This window comes from Leopardus geoffroyi, chromosome B4 (genome assembly GCF_018350155.1).
Source record: "Leopardus geoffroyi isolate Oge1 chromosome B4, O.geoffroyi_Oge1_pat1.0, whole genome shotgun sequence".
NCBI lineage: Eukaryota > Metazoa > Chordata > Mammalia > Carnivora > Felidae > Leopardus > Leopardus geoffroyi.
The window spans coordinates 117350618-117365466 of record NC_059341.1 but is presented as its reverse complement, the minus strand read 5'-3'; the positions used below and the strand labels follow the sequence as shown (position 1 = coordinate 117365466).

General features: G+C 37.7%; 1 protein-coding gene across 4 annotated transcripts in view; it reads left to right on the top strand.

The window, feature by feature from the left end:
• The window catches only part of USP44 (ubiquitin specific peptidase 44), a 49338-nt gene that overhangs the window by 22374 nt on the left and 12115 nt on the right, over nucleotides 1-14849 (top strand). For all 4 annotated transcript variants that reach the window (XM_045463366.1, XM_045463367.1, XM_045463368.1 and 1 more), the window contains one exon: nucleotides 10810-12304. In XM_045463366.1, the coding sequence (XP_045319322.1) occupies nucleotides 10880-12304 (1425 nt within the window). In that variant the 5' untranslated portion in view covers nucleotides 10810-10879. The remainder of the gene's footprint in view (nucleotides 1-10809; nucleotides 12305-14849) is intronic.

Sequence of the window (14849 nt, the reverse complement as noted above, 5' to 3'; positions counted from 1 at the left end):
CTTCCATCGATCGGGTCCCAGCGTTGCCAGCACCTGCTGCCACTTAGAGACACTTAGGATTTTTGAATGCCAGGTTCCGCTGGCCTTCGGGGAAGGAATGCTAATGGGCTAAACTCATTTGGGGGCGTAAGAAACGTGTTAGCATGAGAAGAAAAAAATGTTCAAGTTTAAGAGGTGGTGGGAGACCCTCGTACGCCCACTCCCAATAAAAAAAGAAAGTGAAACGCAGTGATTGTTTCAACTGCAAGTTTGAGCTGTTGTACATTCTGCATGTAACCGGATAATTTCTTGCAGTGTTAATTTTGGAAGTAGACAATTTAGCAAGTCTTAGGAGAGTCGCTTTGTCCTTAAGCCCTCCTGATTTCCCCCACTTTTAAACTCCAATGGTCCTATCTTGCAAGTAACGGGATTGTGAAATTAGCATGGAAATAGGACCTTCAGACCCTGCACTTGAATTCCTTATTATCTGTGAAGTAGCCTGTGCGGGGCGGGGTGTGTGTGTGTGTGGGGGGGGGGAGTAGGGGGTGGTAACATAGGGCCTGGAATTCCATTTTGAGTTGTCTTTAAAATCAGTATTCAGTGTAAACAATGAAAAAAAATTAGCTGTTCACTGTGATCAAATTCAGAAAGCCAAACATGAGTTAAGCACATGTTTATGGAATATTTCATCATCTCAGTGAGATTTCAATATTCAGTTGTCTTGAAAGCGAGGAAAACTTTGTATTCTTGGAGCCCTAATCTTTTTATCCTTAATTTAGCATCTCGGGATTTGAAAGAAGATTTTTATTTTTATTTAATTTCCAACCCCTACCCCCACACAGATTTGAAAGAGATTTTAAACATTTTGTCTTGTTTACCTTTTCTCCACCCTGCTCTGATTTCTCTAGCTTTTTGTGTACTAGCCGTTCATTTTGCAAAGGATGGCAGATTTTTCATTCTAGGAATTTTCATGTAGTCTATCTATATTGAAATTTAGAGATATTCTATTATTGAACAAAGTTTAGCGCATACAGTGTAGAAAGTTGAAATGTTTTGGCTGTTTTCATTGTACATTCACCTTGTTTTTCTTCCAGAATATTAATTATCCCAGACTTTTTAGCTTAAAAACATTTAAGTGAAAAGTGAATCTGTGTTGAGTATACTATACAATGATACACTTTTTGGAATATTTAAATTGGAAAATCTGTTGAAGATTTGGGTTAAATATTTGAAATATATTGTTTCTACCTGTCTTTACCCCCCCCCCCACCTTTTCACAGATTTTTCTTTCTGTACTACAGAAATTTATCATATATACCCTCTACCAAAATTTTCCTCTACATGCTTAAATCTTACTGAGTATTATAGCATTGGTGGTACGTAAGAGGATTTTCTGCTCATTGGGTTGTTTGAGGGCAGAGTCTGATTGTATTTTGTTTGTATCCCCAGCACCTGACTATCTGCTTATCATGGAGGAAAAATCCCTGTAAGTGTCGACTTGTGGTTTTGAATGGTGCAGAGATATAGAGAAAGGCAACGTCTTGGCTTCTTATAGGCACAAAAAGGGTGCTTTGAAGTGTTTCTCCTTCCTGTAATGTTAGGCAGAACAAACATGGTTGCCGGATTCTAATGGAGTTGTCTGGTTGAGGGAGATTAGACAGAGACTGGGGCCCAGGCTTAGGAGACTAATCAAGGTAGGAAATGTGTGCCCATCATTTTCTGGATTCAGTAATGGACAGTTTTGCCATTAGGCCTAATCGAAATAGGAAGTGACAAGTCACTAAAATATAGGAGGATTCTATAATACTGGCTTTCTGGCAAAAATTAAGATTATTGAAGTACGTTGGTTTTTCACAGCGCTTTCAGAGACCATAAAACTTTACTTTCAGTGGAGTTTTACATACCATGGGAAAAGCTTATTTATAGTCCAAGAATATATTTGTTAGGCCAAATTATAGATGTGCTAGAATGATAGAGTCTAAGCATTTTACACAAAGTATTTGAACTCAATTTTCTAGACCCGTAATAGAATGCTTAATTTTTTTTTTTTTTTTTTTTTTTTTTTTTTTTTTTTTTTTTTTGAGAGGTGGGGTAGGGAAATGGGCAGAGGGAGAAAGTGAGATAATCTTAAGCAGGCTCCATGCTCAGCACAGAGCCTGACATGGAGCTCAGTCCTGCAACTCTGGGATCATGCCCTGAGCCAAAATCAAGAGTTGGGTGCTCAACTGAGCCACCCAGGTGCCCCACTCAATCTTTTTGTGAACATTTCTCCCATTGTTATGAAGTTAGCTGCAGTATGTTGATATATAAGTATGGTGATGTGACACTAATGATAAATATTTTGGAACAAAATTGCCCATGAATGAAATACCTGTAAGTAGTGATGGGTAAGGAAATCAAATAAACCTGGTGGCAGAACTTAATTTCCAGTTCTTTTTCTTAGAACATCAACTAGATTCAATCTCTGTGCTTCTGGGGAGGCAATGTTAGAGATGTGAAGAAGGCCCAGGGAAAAAGAGTATCCTTTTCTGTTTAATGAAGAGTTTCAAGAAAGATCAGGGTAATTATAGATTCTAGATTTCTAGAGGAAGGAAGAATAACTAGGGCCTTTCTAGGGATAAAGGAAAGGAAATACATCATGATTGATAAGAGGTGCCAAAGCACTTAAGAGGCATGATAGCATACCTAAGAGGGAGTAGGGAGAGTTTGAGAGGCCATTTTGTTAATTCATTCAATCATTTGTTCATTCAAATTTTTGAACCCCTTTGTACCAGGCACTATGCTTGACCCTTGGCATTTTGCAAACATCTCCTAAGAGCACAGGTTACTATGGTAGTTCCATGGAAATTTGGAACCTGCTTATAAGGAGTGGGGTAGGATTTGCCCTAATTACTATGCATAAAGGTTATTTTCATTCTTATCCAAATGAACGCAAAGATTGGTGTGGTTAGTAATTCCTAAGGCCAACTTCCTATTGAAATTGCCATTTCCTCCTATCTTTTATTATGGAAAATAACAAATCTTCCTACTTTTAATAGCTTTTAGAGGATCTGTTTAGGTTATTTGGTACTGTTAAAAGAAAATTAAATTTTGTTATAAAAATTATCTTTATTAAAATAAAGATTCAGCATATGTTGAATCTTTAATATCTATCCCTCTAGGAATTCTCAAATGAGACAAAGATGATTACTGTGATGCAATTTTATTTAAATATTCTTTATGCCTAGTGTTATGTATGTATATAAGCATTTATATAAAATGTGCACACCCATTGCCTTTGAAACACTAGTAAATACCCCAGTTACAAAAATTTTTTATTCACAATATGGTCATTTGTATATAAAAACATTTTAATAAAAGATATGTGAAAAGTGGCTGGTCATAGATGAGAATAGAAAAGTATGTATTGTGCCACAATTTGAAGGCAATTTGAAGGCACTTACAGGCCATGGTAAAGAGTTTAGACTGATCTTGTGGTCTTTCAAAACTTTTAAACAATTTTTCAATGATTGCAAAGCTGTTCTATGAGACACACTAGAAATGATGTAAAATGCAAATGTTTTATGACTCTGAAAAGGGAGAAGCTTTTTTTGAGGGGGAGGGGGAAGAGCGCAAGTGGGGGAGAGGCAGAGAGAGGGGGACAGAGGATCCTAAGTGAGCTCACACTGACAGGCTGACAGCCGCAAGCCCAATGTGGGGCTTGAATTCACGAACCTGCAAGATCGTGACCTCGGCTGAAGTCGGAGGCTCAACTGACTGAGCCACCCAGGTGCCCTGGGAGAAGTTTAATAGAGCATAATGATACTATTTTAGTGTCTGTTCAGATTTTTAAATATAGATTTTCTTTTAGGAGTGTATATTAGCCAGTTCCCTCGTTCTGTGTCACTTTTTTTTTAAGCTTTTTTTTTTTAAGTTTATTTATTTTTGAGAGAGAGACCAAGTGCAAGTGGGGGGAAGAGCAGAGAGAGAGAGGGAGATACAGAATCTGAAGCAGGGTCCAGGCTCTGAGCTGTCCGCACAGAGCCCAATGCAGGACTCAAACTCATGAACTGCAAGATCATGACCTGAGCTAAAGTCAGACACTTAACCAACTGAGCCACCCAGGAGCTCCCTGTGTCACTTTTTAAAATAGTAATTTAGTTTGGCTATTTTTGTGTGTTTATTTTTCATGGTAACTTCCTGTTTTTTCATGAAAACATTTTTTAAAGCAAGTAATATGAAAACTGTGCTGCTAATTGCACTGGTGAGAAGATCAAGATTACTTTTATGTGAATGATCTTTAGTACCTGTCCTCCTCTAGGAACTTCCAAAGTTTATACTGTCATTGTACCTTTCCATATTTTCTTTCTAAGTGTTTTAAGATAAAATAGGTGGAATGGGGTGGTCAGCTGAAAAGACCATTTTGTTGAAGGTAACAAATTTATAGAGGGATGTTAATTTTTGAAGTAAAAAAATTAGCTATCCTTCTAAGTTTTCAGTGATTTTTGTAGTTCTTAGTAATATTTGTATTTGGAGCACAAATATTTATTTAAAGGGTCACTGCATATCATACCAAAATTTAACCTTTTTTTTAAACTTTTTTGTTTATTTTTAATTTTTTTAAAGATTTTAGTTGTAAGTAATCTCTACACCCAACATGGGGCTCAAATTTAGAACCCCAAGATGAAAAGTCACATGCTCTACCGACTGAGCCAGCCAGGTGCCCCTGTTTATTTTTTTATTTTTATTCTTTTAAGGATTTTATTTTCAAGTAATCTCTACACCCGATGTGGGGCTTGAATTCACAATCCTGAGATCAAGAGTCGCATGCTCTACTGACTGAGCCTGCTAGGTGCCTCTGGTTGTTGTGGTTTGTTTGTTTGTTTGTTTGTTTGTTTGTTTTTAAGTTTTTATTTTGAGAGAGAGCATGAGGGGGGGAGGGAGAGAAAGAGAGGAAGGAAGGAAGGAAGGAAGGAAGGAAGGAAGGAAGGAAGGAAGGAAGGAAGGAAGGAAGGAAAGAAAGAAAGAAAGAAAGAAAGAAAGAAAGAAAGAAAGAAAGAAAGAAAGAAAAGAAAGAAAGAAAGAAAGAAAGAAAGAAAAGGAAAGGAAAGGAGGGAGAACCCCAAGCAGGCTCCTCACTGCCAGTGCAGAGTCCAATGTGGCGCTCAAACTCACAAAACTGTGAGGTCATAACCTGAGCCAAAACAGAGTCAGACACTTAACCAACTGAGCCACCCAGGCACCCCACCTAGTTTTTTTGTGTGTGTGTTTGTTTTGTTTTGTTTTTTAATAAATTCTACTCCCAACATGGGGCTCCAGCTCACGGAATCGAGATCAAGAGTCACATGCTGTATCAAGAGTTGCTTGACGTACCAACTGAGCCAGCCAGGCACCTAAAATAATTAGGGTTAGGGAAGTATATCTCAGTTTACTTTTGTATAAAGTCTATTTGGGGTGTCTGAAAGCACATAGAATGGTACTAGACACGTGGTAGGCTGTGGTTAAGGATGGAGAAATAGGATAATGATATCACAAAATATCAGGAAACTGTTCCTTAACTGACCTTGAGGGAAAAATAGCCACTTGGTTGAGGGTGGGGGGGGCAGTTTGGGTCACTAGTAGTCAGTGACCTCCTATTCTTTCTTTTTGTCTTTCTAAGTATAATTGGCTTCCTATTCTTAACCACTTATTCAAATGTCCTAAAGAGAACTGAAGCAAGACCTGCATTCAATACTAGTTGTTTGTGCCAAGAATTTGGTAGCCTAAAACAACATGGCTATCAAACCTATAGGATTTTTTTTTTTAAGTAAGATGGCTTTTTTTTTTTTTTTTTTAACTAAGATGCTAAAAAAATGTTTGACATATAGTCCCTTCCTGGCCATAGGGAACCTATCCAACAGTTCAATGGCAGTAAGGATGTATATACAAACAAAGGATTCACATTTGGCACAACCCAGGTCCTTTCAGAAGTTAGAGATTTTTTTAAATTTGCTAATTTATTAATTGATTTTAATCTCTATACCCAACATGGGGCTCAAACTCATGACCCTGAGATCATGAGTCACATGATCTACCAACTGAGCCAGCCTGGTGCCCCAGAAATCCTCTGTTTTATTGAACTATGGGGAACAGAGGATTCTAATAGTTAAAGGCTCAAAGGAAACTTGGAAGATTAGTTTGTCAGGATAGTACTGTGGAGGAGAATGAGAGTCTGGAGGATGGGAAACCAGTTTGGAGGTTACTGCTGTACCTCAGGAATGATACAGTAAAGTCCATAATAAGAATGATAGCTCTGCAAATGAGAAGAAATAAAGACTTGGGGAGTGATAACCTTTTATACATAGGTGATCAGAATGTTTGAGTAGAAAGGATAGGAGGGAGGAGTAAAACCAAAGACAAAACAAAACAAAATAGCCTGGGTACTTAAATAATACTACTCTATCTTTAATAAGAGAATATTAGGGGGGTCTGGGTGGCTCAGTTGGTTGGGCAGCCAACTTCAGTTCAGGTCATGGTCTTGTAGTTCATGAGTTTGAGCCCCTCATTGGGTTTACTGCATGGAACCCCTTTGGATCTTCTGTCCCCTTCTGTTTCTGCTCCTCCCCGGCTCACGTACACTCCCCCAAAAATAAAACATTTAAAAATATTTTTAAAAAATAAGAGAATATTGGAAGAGAAACTAACTCTGTGACAGCAAGATGTACAGGTAAGCTGAGTTTGCAGTGTGCCTGAGACTGGTTCAGAAAAGTTCTGGTGGTCAGCTACCTACATCTGTCATTGAACTTCTGCCAATAGGATGAGCCATTGAAATAGATGTCAGAAGGGTATTACTACATGCTGAAAGCCTGGATTGTATGTTGCAAAGGGCTATCATTTGAGTAAATGAAAATTAATTTCAGAGAGTCTTCACTGGGTGGTAAGTATAAGCAGTTGTGCTGTTGAACTGTTACAAGTTAAATAGTTTACCCATGTATTTGATACTTGTGTGTGATGTAAATTTTTAACTAAAAATACCATATTTAATAAGATCTTATGTTTTCTTTCTCTTCTAGTCATTTTAGTTTTCTATTTTATAATTGCTTTTGTTATATGTTAACTCTGTATAAAATAATTAGCTTTCAATAAGTCAAATACAATTATTAAACTGTAGAGATTTGCTATATAATAGCAGTAGCAGGGAATTTTAAAAATAAAAATGTTCATCAGTTATATGCCATGGAAAGTTTAACTAGCTTGAATGGTTTTCTTTGAACCAATTAAAAATTTCATTGTCTTTAATCAGTGAAGAATAACAAAGCTTTCAGAATATTATAAATCCATCTGTCTTTTCAAATAAAGGTAGCATACTTGGTTAAAAAAACATTTCATAGATATTAATTGGAACTTTAAGTATGAAACATTTTTTAAATGTGTGAGAAAATGATAGTATGGATTATTTTAATCCTTGTATATAGATTCCATTCAGAACATCTTGACTAATTGTGTGTTGCTATTATATAAGGTAATATTTTATCAGATTCTACATGGAGTATGCAAAAATATTTTGTTTTCTCTCTTTAAAGTGAATATACTGATAAAAATTACATAACCAACCTGCTGAAGCTAAACAGAGTTTAATACATAGCTTCTCCGCAGTGGATTAGCAAATGAAAAGTGCTCTGAACCCAATAGAGGAAAATAGGAAGTGTCAAGGAAATACTCTCATACCCCTTAATTTTCCTCCAAGCTTTTAGATCTTGTGTGATGAGACCCCTTTGGGGATACCTTTTTAAGTGTCTCTGAGCTTTGACACCAGGCAGCAGAGCAAACTGGAAGCCTCAGGTGGCAGCAACCTGGCTTTCTAGTTCCTGCTTACCTCCCTGCCCCTCTTTTGGTCATCTGCCCTCCTGGTTTCTTTCATAACTTGACCGGGTAAGTGGACCCCCTGCTCTAAAATATTAATCTTATTGGTCATTCAACCATTCTGGTTTCACTTCTTGGTGGGTTTTTTTGTTTTGGTTTTTAAGATTTATTTTTGGGGCGCCTGGGTGGCTCAGTCGGTTAAGCCTCTGACTTCGGCTGAGGTCATGATCTCATGGTTTACTGGTTCGAATCGCGTCGAGCTCTGTTCTGACAGCTCAGAGCCTGGAGCCTGCTTCAGATTCTGTGTCTCCCTCTCTCTCTGCCCCTCTCCCCTCACGCTCTGTCTCTCTCTCCTTCAAAAATAAATAAACATCAAAAACATTATAAAAGATTTTATTTTTAAGTAATCTCCATATCCAGTGTAGGGCTTGAACTCACAACCCTGAGATCAAGCAAGAGTCTCCGGTTCTATCAACTGAGCCAGCCAGGTGCCCCTGGTTTCGCTTCTTCAGATTTTTTTAAAAAGATTTTATCTTTGAGAGCTCCCCTTTTAAAAAGTAAATACTCCTGGGAGAGGTTAGACCTTAGTTCTCAGCTAATACCTTCATTTTTTTTTTTTTTCAACGTTTATTTTTTTTTTTTGGGACAGAGAGACAGAGCATGAACGGGGGAGGGGCAGAGAGAGAGGGAGACACAGAATCGGAAACAGGCTCCAGGCTCTGAGCTGTCAGCACAGAGCCCGACGCGGGGCTCGAACTCACGGACCGCGAGATCGTGACCTGGCTGAAGTCGGACGCTTAACCGACTGCACCACCCAGGCGCCCCAAGAGTTGGATTCTTAACCAGCTGAGCCACCCAGGTGCCCCAAGATCTCATTCTTTTTGATGGCTGAGTAATATTCCATTGTTACCTATACCCCACATCTTCATTATTCATTCATCAGTTGTTGGACATTTGGCTATTGTTGATAATGCTGCTATTAACATTGGAGTGCACATACCTCTTTGAACCACTATTTTTGTATCCTTTGTATTTACTAGGTAAATACCTAGTAATGCAATTGCTGGATCATAGGGTAGTTCTATTTTTAACTTTTTGAAGAACCTCATACTGTTTTCCAGAGTGGCTGAACCAATTTGCATTCCTGCCAACAGGGCGAGAAAGCTCCCCTTTCTCCACATTTTCACCAACACGTGTTGTTTCCTGTGTTGTTAATTTTAGCCATCCTGACAGGTGAGAGGTGGTATCTCATCGTGGTTTTGATTTGTATTTCCTTGATGGTGAGTGATGTTGAGCATCTTTTCACGTGTCAGTCATCTGGATGTTTTCTTTGGAAAAATCAATTCATGCCTTCTGCCCATTTCTTAACTGGATTGTTTGTTTTTGAGGGAGGTTGTTTGATAAGTTATTTATAGATTTTGGATAGTGTCCTTTTATCAGCTGCCCTAAAAGTTTGAAAGTATTGATCATACTACATAAAATGTTCTGAGTTCTGGAACTCAGAACTCCACTGCTTACGCCTGGAGCCTGACTCACGCCATCCCATGACCCTGGGATCATTCAGCTGAAATCAAGAGTGGCTCAACCAACTGAGCCACGCAGGCACCCCTACTATCTTTATTTTTATTTATCTATTTTTAAGATTTTACTTTTAAGTAATCTCTATACCCAATGTGGGGTCCAAACTCACAATCCTGAGATCAAGAAAGAGTTGCACACTAAAGCAACTAAGTCAGCCAAATGCCTCTATTTTTAGATCCTGTAGCAGAAGTTTTCCTGACTCTTAACTCATAAAGGAACATGTTTCTGGGTCAAAACCACATAGGTTTTGTTTGTTTTGTTTTATTATGTTGGGATGGGGTTTTGTTTTTGTTTTTGTAATAAGCTTATAATTTCAGATAGTGCATAGGCCCACCAGAATGTAAACATTTATTATATTGCCATCCACTTCATATTTTTCTTTTTCTCTTTGCTTATGTATCCTTGTACATTCCTAAGAGGCTATTCAAACACAAAAGCATGTCTCTGTCTTTCTCCCTCCCTAAGGTAAACTGTCAAGTCTGTCAAATTCAAAGTATGTTACAGAGCCATGAATTAAAGGTTATTATTGATTTACTAGTGGAAAGCTAAATTTAAAATGGTAATTAAGTAAATATCGATGTGATTTATTTGAATAAATAGAATATAATAGAATGTTAAGGTTTGTTCATCTTAGGGGCACCTGGGTGGCTCAGTCAGTTAAACATCTGATTTAATCTCAGCTCAGGTCTCGATCTCAGAGTTCAAGCCCCATGTTGGGCTCTACAACTGGGCGTAGAGCCTACTTAAAGTACATATTTTTTCACTGTAGCTACCATTATAGCTACCATTTATTGGGGGTTTACTGTGTGTTAAATATTTCATATTTTTTCAGTTTTTCATTGAAGTTGGTATGACTTTTCCCTGTTTTACAGAAATTTAGAGAAGTTAAAATATTTGCTCAAATCAGACATATAACAGTATGTTGCAGAGGTAGAATTCATCTCTAAGTGTTTGTTTCAGAACTCATGCTGTTAACTATGATTATGCTTTAGTAACAATTTGGATAGGGGTCTCAGAATGTAGACATTACTGAGATATATTTGAGTCTTGCCAACCCTAATTTTTAAGAAAAGGAATGTAGTTCTTTAAACTGCCCTCAACTATTGGGTGAAAGGATGGATCTTATTCTAGTCCATTGAAAAGAGGGCACTACCCCCTTTCTACCAGTAGATGGTGGCAGAAAATTAAAAACAGTTTTTAAAGGGAACCTGTTGGAGAAAGTTAAGCGTGTATTTTTTTAGAGCAAGGCAGGTGAGAGATTAGAGAGCTTCGGAACAAAAGAAAAGTAAGAACTGCCTATGGTGTTATGACAGGCAGCCCACAAATTGGGAGCAAAGGAAGCAAATTTATAAAAATTTTTCTTGGAAAAATACCTTATAAAAAAGAAAAATATTGGCTTTTATTAAAAATTGATATTGTTCTGCTTAGTTTTCAGATGTTTCAAGTATCGTGAACAGAGACTTGTTTGGATTATGTGTTTCTCAGCTAGACTGAATAAATGTTAACAATGGATAAGTGCAAACACATTGGGCAGTTGCGGCTTGCTCAAGACCATTCCATCCTCAACCCTCAGAAATGGCATTGTGTGGACTGCAATACAACTGAGTCGATTTGGGCTTGCCTTAGCTGTTCTCATGTTGCCTGTGGAAGATATATTGAAGAACATGCAGTCAGGCACTTTCAAGATAGCAGTCATCCTGTTGCCTTGGAGGTGAATGAGATGTATGTTTTTTGTTACCTTTGTGATGATTATGTTCTTAATGATAATGCTACAGGAGACCTGAAGTTACTACGAAGTACCTTAAGTGCAATCAAAAGTCAAAATTATCAGTGCACGACTCGTAGTGGAAGGGTTTTGCAGTCTGTGGGTACAAGCGATGATACTTATTACTTACACGATAGCACCCAATCTCTGCTTCAAAATGAAGATCAAATGTATACTGCTCTTTGGCATAGAAGAAGAATATTAATGGGTAAAATCTTTCGAACTTGGTTTGAACAATCACCCATTGGAAGAAAAAGACAAGAGGAACAATTTCAGGAAAAAATAGCAAAAAGAGAAGTGAAGAAAAGACAACAAGAATTAGAGTATCAAGTTAAAACCGAATTGGAAAGTATACACCCAAGAAAGAGTTTACGTTTGCAAGGTCTAGCTCAGTCTACCACAGTAGAAATAGTTCCTGTTCAAGTACCACTGCAAACCCCAGCATCACCAGCAAAAGATAAAGTAGTACCTACCTCAGAAGATGTGAGATTAAAAAAAGCCAATGACTCCTCAGGTAAACAAAGGCCAATAGTAACTCCTGGTGTAACTGGATTGAGAAATTTGGGAAATACTTGCTATATGAATTCTGTTCTTCAAGTGTTGAGTCATTTACTTATTTTTCGGCAATGTTTTTTAAAACTTGATCTGAACCGATGGCTGGCAGTGACAGCTAGTGATAAGACAAGATCACCTTATAAGCATCCACCAGTCACAGATACAGTATATCAAATGAATGAATGCCAAGAAAAAGATACAGGCTGTGTTCCCTCCAGACATCCAAGTTTATCATTAGGACTAAGTGGCGGAGCATCAAAGAGTAGAAAGATGGAACTTATTCAGCCAAAGGAACCAAGTTCACAATACATTTCTCTCTGTCATGAATTGCATACTTTGTTCCAAGTCATGTGGTCTGGAAAATGGGCCTTAGTCTCACCATTTGCTATGCTACACTCCGTGTGGAGACTAATTCCAGCTTTTCGTGGTTATGCCCAACAGGATGCTCAGGAATTTCTCTGTGAACTTTTGGATAAAATACAACATGAACTAGAGACAACTGGTACTAGGTTACCAGCTCTTATCCCCACTTCTCAAAGGAAACTTATCAAACAGGTTCTGAATGTTGTGAATAATATTTTTCATGGACAACTACTTAGTCAGGTATGGATTTGTTTTTAATCTTACTTTCATCTTGGGGAATTCATAAAACGAAGCCTAAAAAAATGTGTATTCTCTGTTCATCTAGTGTGTTAGAGAGGACTGTTTTCAGGTCAAAATAGATTGCTTTTACAAATATGTGTCAAGAAGTCAGCTTATTCATTTACAGTGTTTCACTCATTTATGTGTTTCCTTCATGAATCACTGGAAGTAGTTTTTCATCTATGGTATGAAAGCTTTGGGGGCATCTGGCTGGCTCACTTGGTTAAGCATCCGACTCTTGATTTCAGCTCAGGTCATGATCACACAGTTCCTGAGTCCGAGCCCTGTGCAGGGCTCTGCACTGACAGTGTGGAACCTGCTTGGGATTCTCTGTCTCCCCCTGTCTCTGCTCCTCGCCCACTCTTTTGTGCATGCACACGCACACTCTTTCTCTTTCAAAAATAATAAACATTTTTTAAAAAGCTTTTTTTGTGGGAAGAGGGAATCAGGAAACAAAGCTTCTTAGGTTGATAATATTAAATTCATTTTCTGAGAGATTGAGAAGAGAGGGTTTAATGCCTTAGGGAACAGATTTGAAGATGCTGCGGTACTGGGAGTGGATTTGGTACACACTTGAATAATTTTAGGAACCAAGAGGTAGCCCTGGAAGACTTTCTATAAAATCCACGAGGGCAAGGTCTGAAAGCTTTAATAAGTAGGTAGGGAAATTTTAAGTAAGTGTGATTTCATTGAAAATAACCCTAAATGATTTTCCTTTATTTTAATTACTGCTGTAAAAGTTTCCCTTGTTGTGAAAAGGAATCACAAAACCAGGATCTTTAATCCAATTAATAACTCTAATAAGTGGACTTGTTGGTAAACTATTACTAGACATAAGGTTCTCTACTTTTCCATAGCATAGATCTTAAAAATGTTTTTGTTTTAGGCAATTGGCTGTTAGGTCATTTCCTTCCTCTTGCACACCTGCCTCTGTTCCTCATTTCAACTTTCACAGTAATGATACCACCTTTTGTTTTTATAACATTAGCATACTTTGCTAGAATGTAGCTTAAATATTAAAAAAAAAATTTTTTTTTTTGAAGCTTGGGGCACCTGGGTGGCTCAGTCAGTTGAGTGTCTGACTTGATTTTGGCCCAGGTCATGATCCCAGCGTCATTGGATGGAGCCACGTGTCAGGCTCTGCACTGACAGCATGGAGCCTGCTTGGGGTTCTCTCTCCCTCTCTGCCCCTCCCTTGCTTGTGCATACACTCTCTCTCTCTCAAAATAAACATTAAAAAAATTTTTTTGAAGCTCTGTGCCCAACGTGGGGCTTGAATTCATGATCCCAAGATTAAGAGTCACATGCTCTACCAACTGAGCCAGCCATGCATGCCTGTAGTTTAAGTATTTCAAATGTAATTATTCCTTGGGTGTATCTGTGATCTTTATTCCACTTAATGTTTCAGAAATGTAAAGATTCTACATTGTGCCAAATAGCAAATTAGAGTTGTTTCTTGTGTTGCATGCAATTTTATTTTTCTACCATTTTTATGCAAAAGCTTAAAATGCACTATTAAGGGTGCCTGGGTGGCTTGGTTGATTAAGCATCCAACTTCAGCTCAGGTCATGATCTCATGATTCATGGGTTCAAGCCCCACATTGGGCTCCACACTGACAGAGCAGAGCCTGGTTGGGATTCCCTCTGTCAGCCTTTCCCCCATCTGCACACACACTTTCTCTCAAAATAAATAAATAAACTTAAAAAAAAGAAAGGAAAAAAAAATAAAATGCACTATTATAGGAGTGTCTGGCTGGCTCAGTCGGTAGGATATACAACTCTGGATCCTTGGGGTTGTGAGTAGAACTTACCTAAAAATTAAAAAAAAAATTTTTTTTAATGCACTATTATAAATAGAGGTAATATATAGTCCCCAAGGACCTATATGATACAATAAATCTATGCAGTAAAAGAAAAACCATCCCCTTATCCCATAACCCCACAATCCACATATAAAAACTATTAATATTTTGGTATATTTCCTTCTAGTTTTTTTTCTTCTGCACATTTATACATATTTTCCCCAACTTGTGTGGTCATGATGAATTTATCTCCTTTCTTCATTTTTTTTTTTTTTTTTTTATTGTTGTTGTTGTTGAGAGAGAGAGAGGGAGAGAGAGGGAATCTTAAGCAGACTTCATGTTCAGCACAGAGCCTGACTGGAGCTCAACATTCACAATTGTGAAATCATGACCTGAACAAAAATCAGGAGGCAGATGGCTAACTGAGCCACCCAGGTGCCTGTAGTTTTTCATTATGATGTAAAGATTTTTCAGTCTTTAAAATATTTTATCCTTTTTTTGTTTTTTACAGCATGTCAATGTCCATTATATGTATATACCATAATTTATTTACCCATTCCCATATTGTTGACTTGTAAAATAGTTGCAGTTTTTCTGTTATTATAAAGTTATAAGACATTTTTTCTAATGATTTCCTTAAGACAGAACCCTAGAAGTAGCATTACTTTGTCAAAAGGTAGGTCTTTCGATACTTGAGTACAAAT